The sequence below is a fragment of the Pithys albifrons genome, chromosome 14, assembly GCF_047495875.1.
Source record: "Pithys albifrons albifrons isolate INPA30051 chromosome 14, PitAlb_v1, whole genome shotgun sequence".
Classification (NCBI taxonomy): Eukaryota; Metazoa; Chordata; class Aves; order Passeriformes; family Thamnophilidae; genus Pithys; species Pithys albifrons.
The window spans coordinates 20737809-20757680 of NC_092471.1; the positions used below are offsets into that span (position 1 = coordinate 20737809).

Below are 19872 nucleotides of genomic sequence, written 5' to 3' on the forward strand. Positions count from 1 at the left end.
CCAAGCCTCAGGAAAGCTTCCACAAGCCAAAGATTCCCCAGCTGGGCACCCTCCAGCTCCCTTTGGAGCTGGACAAAAATAGAAAACTCCATTTTGTACCAACTGCAGCTTGGGCTCAACTCAAATCCTGGTTCTGCTGCAAAGTCCTGGGGGAAGCTGAGCTGCCTGCACATCCCATCAGGAATTTGGGACAGCCAAGAGTGGCAGAATGACAGAGAACCCACCCCCAACTCGCTGGGTTTACCCCTGCCCTGGTGCCCCCTCCCAGCCCCAGGGGGCACTCACCTCCCGTGGGAATAGGTCAGTTTGTTGTTCTCCGACGGGATCTTGGCCAGGATCTGCTCCGTCACCTCCAGGAAGTTCCCTCCACACCAGGCGTGTTTGGCCAGGATGGTGGTGCCCCTCGCCACGACCGCGAACAGGATGGCCATGGCTGCCACTGTGCCAACAGACACCAACAAACACCAGCATGGCCATGGCTGCCAGTGCTGCCAACAGACACCAACAAACACCAGCATGGCCATGGCTGCCACTGTGCCAACAGACACCAACAAACACCAGCATGGCCATGGCTGCCAGTGCTGCCAACAGACACCAACAAACACCAGCATGGCCATGGCTGCCACTGTGCCAACAGACACCAACACCAGCATGGCCATGGCTGCCAGTGCTGCCAACAGACACCAACAAACACCAGCATGGCCATGGCTGCCACTGTGCCAACAGACACCAACAAACACCAGCATGGCCATGGCTGCCAGTGCTGCCAACAGACACCAACACCAGCATGGCCATGGCTGCCAGTGCTGCCAACAGACACCAACAAACACCAGCATGGCCATGGCTGCCACTGTGCCAACAGACACCAACACCAGCATGGCCATGGCTGCCAGTGCTGCCAACACAGACACCAACACCAGCATGGCCATGGCTGCCAGTGCTGCCAACAGACACCAACAAACACCAGCATGGCCATGGCTGTCACTGTGCCAACAGACACCAACAAACACCAGCATGGCCATGGCTGCCAGTGCTGCCAACAGACACCAACAAACACCAGCATGGCCATGGCTGCCAGTGCTGCCAACAGACACCAACAAACACCAGCATGGCCATGGCTGCCAGTGCTGCCAACAGACACCAACACCAGCATGGCCATGGCTGTCACTGTGCCAACACAGACACCAACAAACACCAGCATGGCCATGGCTGCCAGTGCTGCCAACACAGACACCAACACCAGCATGGCCATGGCTGTCACTGTGCCAACAGACACCAACAAACACCAGCATGGCCATGGCTGCCAGTGCTGCCAACAGACACCAACAAACACCAGCATGGCCATGGCTGCCAGTGCTGCCAACAGACACCAACACCAGCATGGCCATGGCTGTCACTGTGCCAACACAGACACCAACAAACACCAGCATGGCCATGGCTGCCAGTGCTGCCAACACAGACACCAACACCAGCATGGCCATGGCTGCCACTGTGCCAACACAGACACCAACAAACACCAGCATGGCCATGGCTGCCACTGTGCCAACAGACACCAACAAACACCAGCATGGCCATGGCTGCCACTGTGCCAACAGACACCAACAAACACCAGCATGGCCATGGCTGCCAGTGCTGCCAACAGACACCAACAAACACCAGCATGGCCATGGCTGCCACTGTGCCAACAGACACCAACACCAGCATGGCCATGGCTGCCAGTGCTGCCAACAGACACCAACAAACACCAGCATGGCCATGGCTGCCACTGTGCCAACAGACACCAACAAACACCAGCATGGCCATGGCTGCCAGTGCTGCCAACAGACACCAACACCAGCATGGCCATGGCTGCCACTGTGCCAACAGACACCAACAAACACCAGCATGGCCATGGCTGCCAGTGCTGCCAACAGACACCAACACCAGCATGGCCATGGCTGCCACTGTGCCAACAGACACCAACAAACACCAGCATGGCCATGGCTGCCAGTGCTGCCAACAGACACCAACACCAGCATGGCCATGGCTGCCACTGTGCCAACAGACACCAACAAACACCAGTATGGCCATGGCTGCCACTGTGCCAACAGACACCAACAAACACCAGCATGGCCATGGCTGCCACTGTGCCAACACAGACACCAACACCAGCATGGCCATGGCTGCCACTGTGCCAACACAGACACCAACAAACACCAGCATGGCCATGGCTGCCAGTGCTGCCAACAGACACCAACACCAGCATGGCCATGGCTGCCACTGTGCCAACAGACACCAACAAACACCAGCATGGCCATGGCTGCCACTGTGCCAACAGACACCAACAAACACCAGCATGGCCATGGCTGCCAGTGCTGCCAACAGACACCAACAAACACCAGCATGGCCATGGCTGCCAGTGCTGCCAACAGACACCAACAAACACCAGCATGGCCATGGCTGCCAGTGCTGCCAACAGACACCAACAAACACCAGCATGGCCATGGCTGCCACTGTGCCAACAGACACCAACAAACACCAGCATGGCCATGGCTGCCAGTGCTGCCAACAGACACCAACACCAGCATGGCCATGGCTGCCACTGTGCCAACACAGACACCAACACCAGCATGGCCATGGCTGCCACTGTGCCAACAGACACCAACAAACACCAGCATGGCCATGGCTGCCAGTGCTGCCAACAGACACCAACAAACACCAGCATGGCCATGGCTGCCAGTGCTGCCAACAGACACCAACACCAGCATGGCCATGGCTGCCAGTGCTGCCAACAGACACCAACAAACACCAGCATGGCCATGGCTGCCACTGTGCCAACAGACACCAACACCAGCATGGCCATGGCTGCCAGTGCTGCCAACACAGACACCAACACCAGCATGGCCATGGCTGCCAGTGCTGCCAACAGACACCAACAAACACCAGCATGGCCATGGCTGTCACTGTGCCAACAGACACCAACAAACACCAGCATGGCCATGGCTGCCAGTGCTGCCAACAGACACCAACAAACACCAGCATGGCCATGGCTGCCAGTGCTGCCAACAGACACCAACACCAGCATGGCCATGGCTGTCACTGTGCCAACACAGACACCAACAAACACCAGCATGGCCATGGCTGCCAGTGCTGCCAACACAGACACCAACACCAGCATGGCCATGGCTGTCACTGTGCCAACAGACACCAACAAACACCAGCATGGCCATGGCTGCCAGTGCTGCCAACAGACACCAACAAACACCAGCATGGCCATGGCTGCCAGTGCTGCCAACAGACACCAACACCAGCATGGCCATGGCTGTCACTGTGCCAACACAGACACCAACAAACACCAGCATGGCCATGGCTGCCAGTGCTGCCAACACAGACACCAACACCAGCATGGCCATGGCTGCCACTGTGCCAACACAGACACCAACAAACACCAGCATGGCCATGGCTGCCACTGTGCCAACAGACACCAACAAACACCAGCATGGCCATGGCTGCCACTGTGCCAACAGACACCAACAAACACCAGCATGGCCATGGCTGCCAGTGCTGCCAACAGACACCAACAAACACCAGCATGGCCATGGCTGCCACTGTGCCAACAGACACCAACACCAGCATGGCCATGGCTGCCAGTGCTGCCAACAGACACCAACAAACACCAGCATGGCCATGGCTGCCACTGTGCCAACAGACACCAACAAACACCAGCATGGCCATGGCTGCCAGTGCTGCCAACAGACACCAACACCAGCATGGCCATGGCTGCCACTGTGCCAACAGACACCAACAAACACCAGCATGGCCATGGCTGCCAGTGCTGCCAACAGACACCAACAAACACCAGCATGGCCATGGCTGCCAGTGCTGCCAACAGACACCAACACCAGCATGGCCATGGCTGCCACTGTGCCAACAGACACCAACAAACACCAGCATGGCCATGGCTGCCAGTGCTGCCAACAGACACCAACAAACACCAGCATGGCCATGGCTGCCAGTGCTGCCAACAGACACCAACAAACACCAGCATGGCCATGGCTGCCAGTGCTGCCAACAGACACCAACAAACACCAGCATGGCCATGGCTGCCAGTGCTGCCAACAGACACCAACAAACACCAGCATGGCCATGGCTGCCACTGTGCCAACAGACACCAACAAACACCAGCATGGCCATGGCTGCCAGTGCTGCCAACAGACACCAACACCAGCATGGCCATGGCTGCCACTGTGCCAACACAGACACCAACACCAGCATGGCCATGGCTGCCACTGTGCCAACAGACACCAACAAACACCAGCATGGCCATGGCTGCCAGTGCTGCCAACAGACACCAACAAACACCAGCATGGCCATGGCTGCCAGTGCTGCCAACAGACACCAACACCAGCATGGCCATGGCTGCCAGTGCTGCCAACAGACACCAACAAACACCAGCATGGCCATGGCTGCCACTGTGCCAACAGACACCAACACCAGCATGGCCATGGCTGCCAGTGCTGCCAACACAGACACCAACACCAGCATGGCCATGGCTGCCAGTGCTGCCAACAGACACCAACAAACACCAGCATGGCCATGGCTGTCACTGTGCCAACAGACACCAACAAACACCAGCATGGCCATGGCTGCCAGTGCTGCCAACAGACACCAACAAACACCAGCATGGCCATGGCTGCCAGTGCTGCCAACAGACACCAACAAACACCAGCATGGCCATGGCTGCCAGTGCTGCCAACAGACACCAACACCAGCATGGCCATGGCTGTCACTGTGCCAACACAGACACCAACAAACACCAGCATGGCCATGGCTGCCAGTGCTGCCAACACAGACACCAACACCAGCATGGCCATGGCTGTCACTGTGCCAACAGACACCAACAAACACCAGCATGGCCATGGCTGCCAGTGCTGCCAACAGACACCAACAAACACCAGCATGGCCATGGCTGCCAGTGCTGCCAACAGACACCAACACCAGCATGGCCATGGCTGTCACTGTGCCAACACAGACACCAACAAACACCAGCATGGCCATGGCTGCCAGTGCTGCCAACACAGACACCAACACCAGCATGGCCATGGCTGCCACTGTGCCAACACAGACACCAACACCAGCATGGCCATGGCTGCCACTGTGCCAACAGACACCAACAAACATCAGCATGGCCATGGCTGCCAGTGCTGCCAACAGACACCAACAAACACCAGCATGGCCATGGCTGCCACTGTGCCAACAGACACCAACAAACACCAGCATGGCCATGGCTGCCAGTGCTGCCAACGCACACCAACACCAGCATGGCCATGGCTGCCAGTGCTGCCAACACAGACACCAACACCAGCATGGGCATGGCTGCCACTGTGCCAACAGACACCAACACCAGCATGGCCATGGCTGCCACTGTGCCAACAGACACCAACAAACACCAGCATGGCCATGGCTGCCAGTGCTGCCAACACAGACACCAACACCAGCATGGCCATGGCTGCCAGTGCTGCCAACAGACACCAACAAACACCAGCATGGCCATGGCTGCCACTGTGCCAACACAGACACCAACACCAGCATGGCCATGGCTGCCAGTGCTGCCCAAACACCAACACCAGCATGGCCATGGCTGCCAGTGCTGCCAACACAGACACCAACACCAGCATGGCCATGGCTGTCACTGTGCCAACACAGACACCAACAAACACCAGCATGGCCATGGCTGCCACTGTGCCAACACAGACACCAACACCAGCATGGCCATGGCTGCCACTGTGCCAACAGACACCAACAAACACCAGCATGGCCATGGCTGCCAGTGCTGCCAACAGACACCAACAAACACCAGCATGGCCATGGCTGCCAGTGCTGCCAACAGACACCAACAAACACCAGCATGGCCATGGCTGCCAGTGCTGCCAACACACACACCAACAAACACCAGCATGGCCATGGCTGCCAGTGCTGCCAACAGACACCAACAAACACCAGCATGGCCATGGCTGCCACTGTGCCAACACACACACCAACACCAGCATGGCCATGGCTGCCACTGTGCCAACACAGACACCAACAAACACCAGTATGGCCATGGCTGCCACTGTGCCAACACAGACACCAACAAACACCAGCATGGCCATGGGTGCCAGTGCTGCCAACACAGACACCAACAAACACCAGCATAGCCATGGCTGCCACTGTGCCAACAGGCACCAACAAACACCAGCATGGCCATGGCTGCCAGTGCTGCCAACAGACACCAACAAACACCAGCATGGCCATGGCTGCCACTGTGCCAACACACACATCAACAAACACCAGCATGGCCATGGCTGCCAGTGCTGCCAACAGACACCAACACCAGCATGGCCATGGCTGCCACTGTGCCAACAGACACCAACACCAGCATGGCCATGGCTGCCAGTGCTGCCAACAGACACCAACAAACACCAGCATGGCCATGGCTGCCAGTGCTGCCAACAGACACCAACAAACACCAGCATGGCCATGGCTGCCAGTGCTGCCAACAGACACCAACAAACACCAGCATGGCCATGGCTGCCAGTGCTGCCAACAGACACCAACACCAGCATGGCCATGGCTGCCACTGTGCCAACAGACACCAACACCAGCATGGCCATGGCTGCCAGTGCTGCCAACAGACACCAACAAACACCAGCATGGCCATGGCTGCCACTGTGCCAACAGACACCAACAAACACCAGCATGGCCATGGCTGCCACTGTGCCAACACACACCAACACCAGCATGGCCATGGCTGCCAGTGCTGCCAACAGACACCAACACCAGCATGGCCATGGCTGCCACTGTGCCAACAGACACCAACAAACACCAGCATGGCCATGGCTGCCAGTGCTGCCAACAGACACCAACACCAGCATGGCCATGGCTGCCAGTGCTGCCAACACACACCAACAAACACCAGCATGGCCATGGCTGCCAGTGCTGCCAACACAGACACCAACAAACACCAGCATGGCCATGGCTGCCAGTGCTGCCAAGACCAACACCAGGATGGGCTCCATGCCCTCAGGACAGGGCCTGGCAAAGCCCCAGAGTGGGGGACATGACGTGCCCCAGGCTCAGCCAGAGCACCCCCAGCTCTCTCGTTTCCCTTTTTAGGTTCTGCTCCCAAACCCACCAACACTCCAACCATCTCTAGGAAACGATCAGCCCTGGGCCCCGCACTCGGTGATCCCACTGGGAATTCTCCCTGCCTTGCTCCCACCTGGATTTCTACCTTTGAGCCCTTTTAAGTTGCTGCATCAACCACCCGTTGATTGCATTTGAGCAGGAAAAGCAGTCACAGATTCCAGGGAGATTCTGCTGCCTCTGAGCTGAGGAAGCTCCTGTGAGCTCCTCAAAGCACAAGGAGGGTGAGGGTCACCCACCCCTAGTTAAGCATGAGCAAGTTGCTAATCACAAATCCCCCTCCACGGAGCAGAAGAGACCACAAGTCCAGCCTGATGCTCACAATATTATTTAAGACAGGAGCATTTTACCCTGAAAATGGGCCAAGGGGGAGATTACTCAGAGCTGAAACATAAAGGAACAAGCAACTCTTTGGAACTTTCCTGCAAGAGCTGCCACCTCCACCTGAAGGAGCTGTGAGGACAAGGCCAAAATCAGAGCAAACACATTTACAAGGATGAAACAAAACTAAACATTAAATGCTGCTCAGCAGAGAGAAGGGCAGGGACACAGCCAGAGCAGCTGAGGCTGCCCCAGCCCTGGGAGTGTCCAAGGCCAGGCTGGACAGGGCTTGGAGCACCCTGGGCTGGTGGGAGGTGTCCCTGCCCATGGCAGGGGGTGGCACTGGATGGACTTTAAGGTCCCTTCCAACCCCAACCAGTCTGGGATTCTGGGATTGGGATCTGGTACAGAGCAAGGATGAACTGTCAGCACAGAGCTGGTCCTGGTTTCTCCTGATCAGGGACAGCAGCTCCCTCCTGTCTGACCAGGCCACAGAGAGCACATTTTCCCAACAGAAAAGTGATAGCTGTGGCCAGAAAAGCAATAAATTCAACTGTCCTGGCCTTCAGAAATGATCCTTCCCAAGCTCAAACTCCCCTCCCACCCTCCACAGTAGCTTTGATTTACCCAGGAGGCAACAACTGCACTTTGTTCTGGTTTCCACTCACTCCACACCTGAACTCTTCAGGTGCCACCAATGCCAGTTCTGCCAACACGGAGCAGCTGCTGAGCAGCACAAGGCGGGGAATTGTGCCCAGTCACACCAGTACCAGCACCAGTAACCCCAAGGGGATCCCCTGCCCACTCCTGTCCCTGTGGGCCCAGCAGGACACAGAGGCTTGGCCAGGACCAGCCCCGTGGGCAACACCAGGTCACAGCCTGCAATCACAAACACCACTAAGCCTCTTGAGCAATCAGGTGACTGACCAGCCCCAGGGGAGCAGTGTCTGCCACTCAGTCACCCAGCAGGGCTGGCACAAAGGGGCACGGCCCCAAAGCCCTCCTGCCACTCCAGGGAGAGACCTCGGGGCTACTGAGCCACCAAGCAGAGAGAAACCCGAATCCCCAGAGCAGAACAACTCCAGGCTCAAAGTGAGGGTTACAAAGTGGCTTAGACAGTTTGCACAAGGCTCTGGAGTCCTCTCTTTTGCACAGACTTTGTGGAACACAGTTTTTCTGCCAAGCAGTTTTCAGTGAATGACAAAGTTGATGTCACGATATTTGGTCTCCCAAAAGATAAAAGATATTAAGCATCTTCCTTCTGAGTAGAAGGATTGCCCAAAGATAACAGCAGCAAAATGCAACACAAATATTGTTCAATATTTCTGGACTCTACTTTATACCTTGAAACATTTTGTGGCCCTTGTTCAGTTGTGAACAAAAGCAGGTCATTTCAACAAAGCAGTATGTAAGTGATAATGTGTGAAGGACTCCTTGGAAAACCTCTGCAGGAAACTAGTAAATAGTGGATGTTTGCAGACCTGACCCAGTGAGGTGACACTGTCCCTGCAGGATCCCAGAGTCCTCAATTCCCTGAATCCACAGGCCCCACCTTGCCCAGGAGACAAAGCCCCAGCTTTGAGAAGAAAGGGTTAAATGAAAGAGAACTGATGAACAAGGGGCATTTTTTGCCCTGTAACACTCCTTCTACTCCTGTTAGTAACACAAACCTGTCAGAGACCTCTCCTCAGTGCTTCCAAGAGCCAGGAATGGAATCCAATAAAACCCACCTCTCTGTAGAACTGTTTTCTGTCTAAGCTTACACCTGGAGTGTTGTGTTCAGTTCTGGGCCCCTCAGGTCAGGAAAGAGATTGAGGGGCTGGAGCGGGGCCAGAGAAGAACAACGAGGCTGGAGAAGGGACTGGATGTGGCACTGAGTGTCCTCTGAAACACCTCCAGGGACAGAGAATCCACCATGTCTTGATCCAACCCCACTGTGATCACCAGCCCAGGGCACTCTGTGCCCCACTCTATGCCCCACTCTGTGCCCTGGGCTGGTGATCCCAGTGGGGTTGGATCAAGGGTTGGATTTGATGATCTCAGAGGTCTCTTCCAACCCAACTGAGAAGAGCAACGAGGCTGGAGAAGGGACTGGAGCACAAGTGCTGTGGGGAGAGGCTGAGGGAGCTGGGGGTGTTCAGGCTGGAGAAGAGGAGGCTCAGAGGTGACCTCAGCACTGTCTGGAACTGCCTGAAGGGAAGTTCTGGCCAGGTGGGGGTTGGTCTCTTCTCCCAGGCACTCAGCAATAGGACAAGGGGGCACGATGGGCTCAAGCTCTGCCAGGGGAAATTGAAGTTGGAGAGCAGAAAGAAATTCTTTGCAGAGAGAGTGCTCAGGGATTGGAATGGGCTGCCCAGAGAGGGGGTGGACTCCCCATCCAGTTTTTCAGCTGAGCTTGGCCATGGCACTGAGTGCCATGATCTGGTAAAGGGACTGGAGTTGGACCAAGGGTTGGGCTTGATGATCTTGGAGGGCTTTTCCAACCCAATCCATTTTATGATTCTATGATTAAATGGCTGGAGGTAACCAAGGTCAAACCTGCCTAAAAGACAAACTCAGTTGGGAGATACCAGGCAGGCCTTGCATGGAAAGGCTCCAGATTAGGAGGGGAATGAGGCCAAGGTTGCATTCCTCAGAAAAGCCCATGGATCCAAGGAGCCTTCCAGGAGGGCCTGGAGGGACTGGAAACTCTCAGGGTTGAGTTGAGAATCACAGAATCCGAGATTGGGACTGGGAGGACCTCAAAGCCCATCCTGTTCCACCCCCTGCCATGGGCAGGGACACCTCCCACTATCCCAGGTTGGCCCTGGACACTCCCAGGGATCCAGGAGCAGCCACAGCTTCTCTGCCCAACCTGTGCCAGGGCCTGCCCATCTCACAGCCAGCAATTCCTTCCTACTACAAGGGCACAGGAAAACCCCTTCAAGAACATCAGAAACGGGCTCAGCCTTCACTGTGATGTTTGAAAGTCCATGGGTTTGACTGCCTGTCTTCCAGTGACTCCCCAGGCCCAGAGGGCTCCCAGCCCGTGCCAGCGGGGATGGAGGAGGGCACTGCCCGCATTCCCAGAAATCCTGTGACACAAACAAAGGGCATCACGTTGCTGCCGGTCTGAAGCAGCAAAGGGAGGTGTCGCAACCCTGCAAACTGCCAGAGTGCAATAAGGAGATCGTTGGAGCAGGATGAGCTCAGCACAAACCAGCCCAGGCTTCCCCTTCACCTCTGCTGGGCAGCTGCAATTCCTTGTCTCCTGACAGAGCATTCCATGGGAAGCCTTGTGGCTGTTGTGCTCAGTTTTAGCTTGGCAAAAGTGACATTTGTGCCCAGCTTATCCCGAGTTCAGAGTCCCCCCTGCACACAGAGCTGACTCCAGGTCCCCCCCTGCAGCACTGAGGGAAGAGATTGCTGAGAAAATTATTTCAGGTTTGTTTCCAGGCCTGTCACCTGTCCTGGAAATGGCATGAAAGGGTTTGGAGAGGGGTGAGGACACAGAACATGAGGGCAATGGAATGAGCAGCTCTAAAGAGGTCACAGTGACACCCAAAACCATGGAATCTGGGAATGGTCGGGGTTGGAAAACCCTCCAAGAGAATCAAGTCCAGCCATCCCCAGCACTGCCAAGGCCACCACTGCCCGGTGTCCCCAAGTGCCACCACTGCCCCATGTCCCCAAGTGCCACGTGGCTGTTAAATCCCCCCAGGGATGGGGACTCCCCCACGGCTGGATAGCCCTTTCCAGGCAGGAATGTCCCCATATCCCACCCGCCCCTCCCCTGGCACAGCTGGGGGTGTTCCCATGTCCTGTCCCCATATCCCACCCGCCCCTTCCCTGGCACAGCTGGGGGTGTTCCCATGTCCTGTCCCCATATCCCACCCAGCCCTCCCCTGGCACAGCTGGGGGTGTTCCCATGTCCTGTCCCGGGGGGCACGGCCCGACCCTCCCCTGGCACAGCTGGGGGTGTTCCCATGTCCTGTCCCGGGGGGCACAGCCCGACCCTCCCCTGGCACAGCTGGGGGTGTTCCCATGCCCTGTCGCGGGGGGCACAGCCCGACCCTCCCCTGGCACAGCTGGGGGTGTTCCCATGTCCTGTCCCGGGGGGCACAGCCCGACCCTCCCCTGGCACAGCTGGGGGTGTTCCCCATGCCCTGTCCCCATATCCCACCCGCCCCTCCCTCTCACACTGACCTGGGTCACCCCCAGTCCCTGCAGCACAACGGGGGTTATTGATTAATTAGACATTAATTAATGCAGCCACCCAGTGGAACATCCCCGGCACCCTCTGCTCCCAGTCACGCCAGCAACACTCCAGTAACAGCAGTTAACACCAGCACCAGCAGCGACACCAATACCACCCCAGTGACACCAGTAGCACACCAGGACCACACCAGTGACACACCAGTAACACCAATAACACCCCTGTAACACACCAGTTACAGGTCAGCAACACCAGCAGCACTCCAGTAACTCCAGTAACACCAATAACACACCAGTAACATGCCAGTTTCAGCCCAGTAACAGCCCAGTAACCCCAGATATATGACAGTTACACCAGTAACATGCCAGTTTCAACCCAGTAGCACTAATAACACCCCAGTAACACACCATTAACACTGATAACAAGCCAGTAACACCCCAGCATCACACCAGTGACACACCAGTACCACTCCATGACACCGGCAGCACACCAGTACCACACTAGCACCACCCCGGTGCCACCAGTAACACACCAGTAGCACCCCCGTGCCACCAGCAGCACACCAGTGCCACCAGTACCCCACCAGTAACACACCAGTACCGTCGATAACACACCAGCAGCCCACCAGTACCACCCCAGTGCCACCCCAGTGCCATCCCCGTGCCACCAGTGCCACCCCAGTGCCATCCCCGTGCCACCAGTGCCACCCCAGTGCCTCCCAGTGCCCCCCGATGCCCCCCGCAGGTCACGGGGGTGGCCCCGCAGCCCCCCCCCCCCACCCGGGGCCTGCTGTGCCCGCCCCGCACCGAGCGCGGCCCGGGGAGGCCGGACCCGCTCCCGCTCCCGGGGGGCTCCGTGTTCCTGCCGGGGGTCCCAGCCGTGTCCCCCCCTGTCCCCCCGGTCCCCCCCTGTGTCCCCCGGTCCCACCGCTCACCGGCCCTCCCGGGGCGCCACCGCCCCCTCCGCGCTCGGCCCCGCCCGGCCCGGCCCGGCCCCGACGCGTTTCCGGCGGCGCTGGAGCCGCTGGGAGCGGCAGTGCCCGAGCGGCATGGCCGGGAGCGGGGAGGCGGCCCTGGAGAGCGTGAGGGGATGGGGATGGGGGTCAGGGATGGGGACACGGCCCTGGAGAGCGTCAGGGGATGGGGATCGGGGTCAGGGATGGGGACACGGCCCTGGAGAGCGTGAGGGGATGGGGATGGGGGAGCGGGGATGGGGACACGGCCCTGGAGAGCGTGAGGGGATGGGGCTGGGGGTCAGGGATGGGGACACGGCCTTGGAGAGCGTGAGGGGATGGGGATGGGGGTCAGGGATGGGGACACGGCCCTGGAGAGCGTGAGGGGATGGGGATGAGGGTCAGGGATGGGGACACGGCCCTGGATGGGGACATGGCCCTGGAGAGCGTCAGGGGATGGGGACAGTGGAGCGGGGAGGTGGCCCCAGAGAGCGTGAGGGGATGGGGATGGGGTTGGGGACCTGGAGAGCGTGAGGGGTGTGGGAAGAGGGGACTCGGCCCTGGAGTGTGAGGGGACAGAGATGAGGAGAGGGAACACGGCCCTGGAGTGTGAGGGGACAGAGATGAGGAGAGGGGACTTGGCCCTGGAGTGTGAGGGGACAGAGATGAGGAGAGGGGACACGGCCCTGGATGGGGGATCATGGACGGGGACATGACCTTGGAGAAAGTAAGGGGCAGGGGATGGGGACCTGGAGAGTGTGAGGGGGATCATAGGAGGGGACACAACCCTGGAGAGTGGGGGGGGATCAGGGTTGGGGACACGGCCCTGGATAGGGACACGGCCCAGGAGAGTGTGAGGGGACAGGGATGGGGAGAGGGGACATGGTCCTGGAGAGCGTGAGGGTATCGGGGATGGGGACACGGCCCTGGATGGGGACCATGGATGGGGACACGGCCTTGGAGACCATGAGGGGATGGGGAGAGGGGACACAGCCCTGGAGAGCATGAGGGGATCAGGGATGGAGACCTGGAGAGTGTGAGGGGGACTGGGGACACGGCCCTGGAGCATGAGGGGTTCAGGGATGCAGACACAGCCCTGGAGAGTGTGGGGGGATCAGGGAGAGGGGACACAGCCCTGGATGGGGACACGACCCTGGAGAGTGTGAGGGGCTCAGGGAGAGGGGACACGGCCCTGGAGAGTGTGAGGGGATCAGGGAGAGGGGACACGGCCCTGGATGGGGACACGGCCCTGGAGAGTGTGAGGGGATCAGGGAGAGGGGACACGGCCCTGGATGGGGACACGGCCCTGGAGAGTGTGAGGGGATCAGGGAGAGGGGACACGGCCCTGGATGGGGACACGGCCCTGGAGAGTGTGGGGGGATCAGGGAGAGGGGACATGGGCCTGGATGGGGACACGGCCCTGGAGAGTGTGGGGGGATCAGGGAGAGGGGACTCGGCCCTGGATGGGGACACGGCCCTGGAGAGTGTGGGGGGATCAGGGAGAGGGGACATGGGCCTGGATGGGGACACGGCCCTGGAGAGTGTGGGGGGATCAGGGAGAGGGGACTCGGCCCTGGATGGGGACACGGCCCTGGAGAGTGTGAGGGGATCAGGGATGGGGACCTGGAGAGCGTGAGGGGGGTCATAGGAGGGGACACAGCCCTGCAGAACGTGAGGGGCTCGGGGGGCAGTGGGGCCAGCCCAGGGCTCGGGGCTCCTCGAGGGAGCAGGGTATGAATGGCCTGGTTCTGTGCCAGGGGAGGTTCAGGTGGGATATGGGGAAATTCCTTCCTGAAAAGGGCTGTCCAGCCCTGGCACAGCTGCCCAGGGCAAGGGGGAGTCCCCATCCCCGGGGGGATTGAAAAGCCGTGTGGATGTGGCACTTTGGGAATGTGGAGTACTGGTGGCCTTGGCAGTGCTGGGGTTGGTTGGACTGGATGGCCTGGGGGGGCTTTTCCAGTCTAAATGATCCCATGGTTCCATAACTGTGATTCCTAAGCCTGGCTTAGTGGCAGGACACCCTCCCATGGTCCCTGTGATTCCCAAGCCTGGCTTAGTGGCAGGACACCCTCCCATGGTCCCTGTGATTCCCAAGCCTGGCTTAGTGGCAGGATACCCTCCCACGGTCCCTGTGATTCCCAGGCCTGGCTTAGTGGCAGGACTCCCTCCCATGGTCCCTGTGATTCCCAAGCCTGGCTTAGTGGCTGAATTTCTTGAAGTTGATAGAATCATAGATTGGATTGGGTTGGAAAAGACCTCCGAGATCATCAAGTCCAACCCTTGGTCCAACTCCAGTCCCTTTACCAGATCATGGCACTCAGTGCCACGGCCAAGCTCAGCTGAAAAGCCTCCAGGGATGGGGAATCCACCCCCTCTCTGGGCAGCCCATTTCAATCCCTGAGCACTCTCTCTGCAAAGAATTTCTTTCTGCTCTCCAACTTCAATTTCCCCTGGCAGAGCTTGAGCCCATCGTGCCCCCTTGTCCTATTGCTGAGTGCCTGGGAGAAGAGACCAACCCCCACCTGGCCAGAACTTCCCTTCAGGGGTTTGTGGGACCAGAGGCAGGTAGAGGCCAGCCCTGGCCTGGTTTCAGACTTGTTAAGCCCAGTGTTTTCTGACAGCCCCTCTCCTGTCCCTGTGTGGCAGATCCAGGCAGATGGCACCGATGGCAGCTGTGTCACGTTCGTGCTGCACGACGAGGATCACACCCTGGGCAACTCCCTGCGCTACATGGTCATGAAGAAGTGAGTGGAGCCCTGTGGTGCCTGCCAGGGCTGAGGGGACCTCTGTGCCCTGCTCTGGCCCCCTCCCTGCTGATCCACACCTCAGCTGTTGGCCCCAAATCTCTGTGCACACCCTGAGAGCCTTTATGTTCACGTGGTGCTGTGCTCCCACCTCCTCCCTCTCCTCACAGGATTTACCTTTTCCTGGTGCTGTGCCAGGACCCTGAGAGCACCAGAGGGGCATGATCAGCCTCCATCCACACCCAGCCTGGCCAGGAGCCCCAGTTAAGCTCAGCTCAGGGTTTTCAGTCCTTTCTGAGTTGTTGGAGGATCAACTCTTGGAGGATTAAGCCAGCCATGGACTCCATTTGTTGCCCAGACTCCACATCCCTGGAAGTGTCCCAGGCCAGGTTGGATGGGGCTTAGAGCAGCCTGGGCTGGTGGGAGCTGTCCCTGCCCATGGCAGAGGTGGGACTGACTGAGCTCTAAGGTCCCTTCCAAGACAAACCATTCCATGAGTCAGTGATGAGATGCTGACCAATGGTCTGACCTCCTCACCCAACCCCAGCCCTTCCTCATCCATCCTGGAGAGCACTGGACAGTGTCTGACCCTCAGTGCCCTCAGTGACCTGCACAGGGACCTCCTGGCATCACCTGCCAGGTGAGCTGTACCTTGGGTGCCCCTGGCTGTCACCACTGTACCCACCCTACACCCTAGAGAGGCCTCTCTTCCTTTCATGGCTCCCAGCTCCCCCTCCCTTAGGGAACAGCCAGTCCCTGCTGCTCCTGGATTGAGTCTGTGGCATGTTGAAAGGCTTCTGAATGTCTGTTTTGGGCTGCACAGCCCCATGGAGGTACATGTGGTCAGGCAGTGTCTGTGGCTCCTCCTGGGACAAGCACTGCCAGGGAAAAGGGTAGGAGGAGCCAGCAAATGGATCATCTTCCATCCTTGTACATGGAGATGCAGGAATTGATGCTGGGAGTTCGTTATCCTGCTGCTCCCATCAAAATCATAGTCACAGGATCCTGGAATGGTTTGGGTTGGAAGGACCTTAAAGCCCAGGCAGTGCCACCCCTGCCCTGGGCAGGGACACCTCCCACCAGCCCAGGCTGCTCCAAGCCCTGTCCAGCCTGGCCTTGGACACTCCCAGGGATGGTGCAGCCACAGCTTCTCTGGGCACCTGTGCCAGGGCCTGCCCACCAAGAATTCCTTCCCAGTATCCCATCTCTCCCTGCCCTCTGGCAGTGGGAAGCCATTCCCTGTGTCCTGGCCCTCCATCCCTTGTCCCAAGTCCCTCCTCAGCTCTCCTGGAGCCCCTTTAGGCCCTGCAAGGGGCTCTCAGGTGTCCCTGGACCCTTCTCTTCTCCAGATGACCCCCCAGCTCTCCCAGCCTGGCTCCAGAGCAGAGGGAGCTCTAGCCCTGGAGCAGCTCTGGGGCCTTCTCTGGACTTGCTCCAACAGGTTCATGTCCTTCCTGTGCTGAGGACCCCCCAGCTGGGATGTTCAGGTGTCACTTGGTGTCATGGCACTGGGCTGTGCTGAGGGTTGGTGAGGAGCTGCTGGTAAAACCTCCCAGTGATTCCAGGGGGGAGCCCAGGGCACCATCTGGGGCAGCAGGTGCTTGGCAGTGCTGTGTGAATCCCTCTGATAAATCACTGTGGCAAGACAGACATGCTGCTGGTAGGGCAGGAGTGGCTGGAAATGGCTGGAGAGCCAAAGGGACCTGGGGGTTGGATTGACAGGAGGCTGAAGATGAGCCAGCAGAGTGTGCCCAGGTGGGCAAGAAGGCCAATGGCATCCTGGCCTGGCTCAGCAATGGGGTGGCAGCAGGCCCAGGGCAGTGACCCTTCCCCTGGACTCAGCACTGGGGAGGCCACACCTGGAGTGTTGTGTTCAGTTCTGGGCCCCTCAGGTCAGGAAAGAGATTGAGGGGCTGGAGCGGGGCCAGAGAAGAGCAACGAGGCTGGAGAAGGGACTGGATGTGGCACTGAGTGTCCTCTGAAACACCTCCAGGGACAGAGAATCCAACATGTCTTGATCCAACCCCACTGTGATCACCAGCCCAGGGCACAGAGTGCCCCACTCTGTGCCCTGGGCTGGTGAGCACAGTGGGGTTGGATCAAGGGTTGGATTTGTTGATCTCAGAGGTCTCTTCCAACCCAACTGAGAAGAGCAACGAGGCTGGAGAAGGGACTGGAGCACAAGTGCTGTGGGGAGAGGCTGAGGGAGCTGGGGGTGTTCAGGCTGGAGAAGAGGAGGCTCAGAGGTGACCTCAGCACTGTCTGGAACTGCCTGAAGGGAAGTTGTGGCCAGGTGAGGGTTGGTCTCTTCTCCCAGGCACTCAGCAATAGGACAAGGGGGCACGATGGGCTCAAGCTCTGCCAGGGGAAATTGAAGTTGGAGAGCATAAAAAACTTCTGTGCAGAGAGAGTGCTCAGGGATTGGAATGGGCTGCCCAGAGAGGGGATGGATTCACCATCCCTGGAGGTTTTTCAGCTGAGCTTGGCCGTGGCACTGAGTGCCATGATCTGGTAAAGGGACTGGAGTTGGCCCAAGGGTTGGACTTGATGATCTCGGAGGTCTTTTCCAACCCAATCCATTTTATGATTCTGTGATTCTAAGGAGCTGTTATTGCTGCTGGGACCCAAAGCTCTACCACCCACCTCAGCTCTGGAGCAGAGGCCCTGCCAACCCCCTCAGTAGCTCCTGTGGTGCCCTGGGCCCATCAGCCTCTTTCACTCCCAGCACTGCAGCAGGTTTGGTTGCACTGAGGCTTCCAGGCATCCAGGATTCCCTGTTCAGCTCTGCAGGGCTGCCAAGGAACTGACTGGGTGTGGTGCCAGGATGGTGCCAGCCGTGCCTGACCCCTGCAGAGCTCGGTGACAGACAGGGGGGTGTGAACAAGCTTACACTGGTGGTTTCCTCTCACCAAATCCCTCCCATAAGACCCTCAATCACTGTAGAACCACCCCAGGCTCCAGCAGGCCTGAGCTGCACCCCCTGAGGTTTGCTGTGGGCTGACCTGGCTGTCACTGCTGCCCTCTCCTCTGTCCCCTCCTGCAGCCCTGACGTGGAGTTCTGTGGCTACTGCATCACACACCCCTCTGAAAGCAAGATCAACTTCAGGATCCAGACCAGAGGTGAGTGCTGTTCCTCCATGCCTGGGCCCTTTCTGCATGGCATTCCCCCTTCCCATGCCAGCCCCCACAGGCTGTGCCAGCCCCCACAGGCTATGCCGGCCCCCACAGGCTATGCCGGCCCCCACAGGCTATGCCAGCCCCCGCAGGCTATGCCAGCCCCTGCAGGCTGTGCCAGCCCCCACAGGCTATGCCAGCCCCCACAGGCTGTGCCAGCCCCCGCAGGCTGTGCCAGCCCCCACAGGCTGTGCCGGCCCCCACAGGCTGTGCCCCATTCCTGAGCCTCAGAGGCTGCTCCCAGTGGGATGCTCAGCCCCTGTGCCAGCTGGAGTGGGAAGCAGGCAGGGCACAGGGAGCTGAGCTCTGGGGCTGCAGGTGGGCACAGGAGGGGGCTGAGTGGGCACACACCTGGTGGGAGGTGGGGCCTGCCCTGGAGCAGTGAGGGAGGACCATCTGGAGCCCCCTCAGTGCCTCTGACCCAGCTCCCCTCCCACAGGAGCCCTCCCTGCTGTGGAGCCCTTCCGGAAGGGGCTGAACGACCTCATGAGTGTTTGCCAGCACGTGCTCAGCACCTTTGAGGTGAGACCATTCCTTGGGGTGCTGCTCTAACCCTTGGTCCCAGGGTGGGGAGGAGTGGGCTGAGGCTGTTCTGGAGGCTCCTTTGCTGTGAAAACCTGGTAGTTTTGTTGGCCAGCCCCAGCCTGACCCAGGGCACGGCCTGGCTTCCTTCCCCTTGGAGCTCAGTCCCTGCCAAAAGTACCTGGAGCTCTGTGAGAGCTTCCCAGCCTTTCCAGGCTCCAGGCAGAGCAGTGCCAGCACTGCCCAGGGTGGTGGCACTGGGCTGCACAAGCCACCCAGGGCCATGCTGCTCACTGCTGTGCTTTGCTCTTGTTGCAGAGGAGCATGAAGGAGTACAGGGCACAGAGGGAGGAGGAGATGATGCAGTAGCCTTTGGGATGTCCCCGTGGCTGTGTGTGATGTCTCTCTGTTGAATTCCCTGTGTCCAAGAGGATTTCTTGGTTGTTTATTTCCAAACTTTGATGCAAACTGTGTTTTCTCTAATAATAAAATTTATTCATTTAAATGCTGCAGAGGTGAACTGTGTTTTGCTCAGCACAGGTATGGAAAGTCATAGAAATATGGAATAGTGCAGGTCAAAGGGACCTTAAAGCTCATCCCATCCCACCCCTGCCATGAGCAGGGACACCTCCCACCAGCCCAGGGTGCTCCAAGCCCTGTCCAGCCTGGCCTGGGACACTCCCAGGGATGGGGCAGCCACAGCTGCTCTGCCCACCCTGTGCCAGGGCCTGCCCACCCTCACAGCCAAGAATTCCTTCCCAGTATTCATCTACCCCTGCCCTCTGGCAGTGGGAAGCCAT

General features: G+C 58.7%; 2 protein-coding genes across 5 annotated transcripts in view; one reads left to right on the top strand and one right to left on the bottom strand.

The window, feature by feature from the left end:
• VAMP7 (vesicle associated membrane protein 7) overlaps positions 1 to 12669 on the bottom strand; it is a 25515-nt gene extending 12846 nt beyond the window's left edge. The window contains exons 1-2 of the mRNA XM_071569016.1: positions 12615 to 12669; positions 286 to 439 (exon numbers count right to left, since the gene is read on the bottom strand). Of these exons, the coding sequence (XP_071425117.1) occupies positions 286 to 431 (146 nt within the window). The 5' untranslated portion in view covers positions 432 to 439; positions 12615 to 12669. The remainder of the gene's footprint in view (positions 1 to 285; positions 440 to 12614) is intronic.
• Positions 12670 to 12677: 8 nt separating this feature from the next.
• Positions 12678 to 19582, top strand: LOC139678314 (DNA-directed RNA polymerases I and III subunit RPAC2-like). 4 transcript variants are annotated; one of them, XM_071569017.1, is made up of 5 exons: positions 12678 to 12761; positions 15279 to 15376; positions 18420 to 18496; positions 18990 to 19072; positions 19391 to 19582. In XM_071569017.1, the coding sequence occupies exons 1-5, from the start codon at positions 12729 to 12731 to the stop codon at positions 19439 to 19441; spliced, it is 342 nt and encodes a 113-aa protein (XP_071425118.1). In that variant the 5' UTR covers positions 12678 to 12728; the 3' UTR covers positions 19442 to 19582. The 4 variants fall into 4 exon arrangements, with proteins under 4 accessions (XP_071425118.1, XP_071425121.1, XP_071425120.1 ...); XM_071569020.1 differs by lacking the exon at positions 12678 to 12761 and adding an exon at positions 13005 to 13012; XM_071569019.1 differs by lacking the exon at positions 12678 to 12761 and adding an exon at positions 13074 to 13080.
• Positions 19583 to 19872: the final 290 nt, after the last annotated feature.

Bases quoted from the DNA above. Each gene is read 5' to 3' on its own strand.
- LOC139678314 (XM_071569017.1), top strand. From the start codon at position 12,729: ATGGCCGGGAGCGGGGAGGCGGCCCTGGAGAGC. The intron at 12,762-15,278 runs GTGAGGGGATGG...CCTGTGTGGCAG, and splicing joins GGGAGGCGGCCCTGGAGAGC to ATCCAGGCAGATGGCACCGA. The intron at 19,073-19,390 runs GTGAGACCATTC...CTCTTGTTGCAG, and splicing joins ACGTGCTCAGCACCTTTGAG to AGGAGCATGAAGGAGTACAG.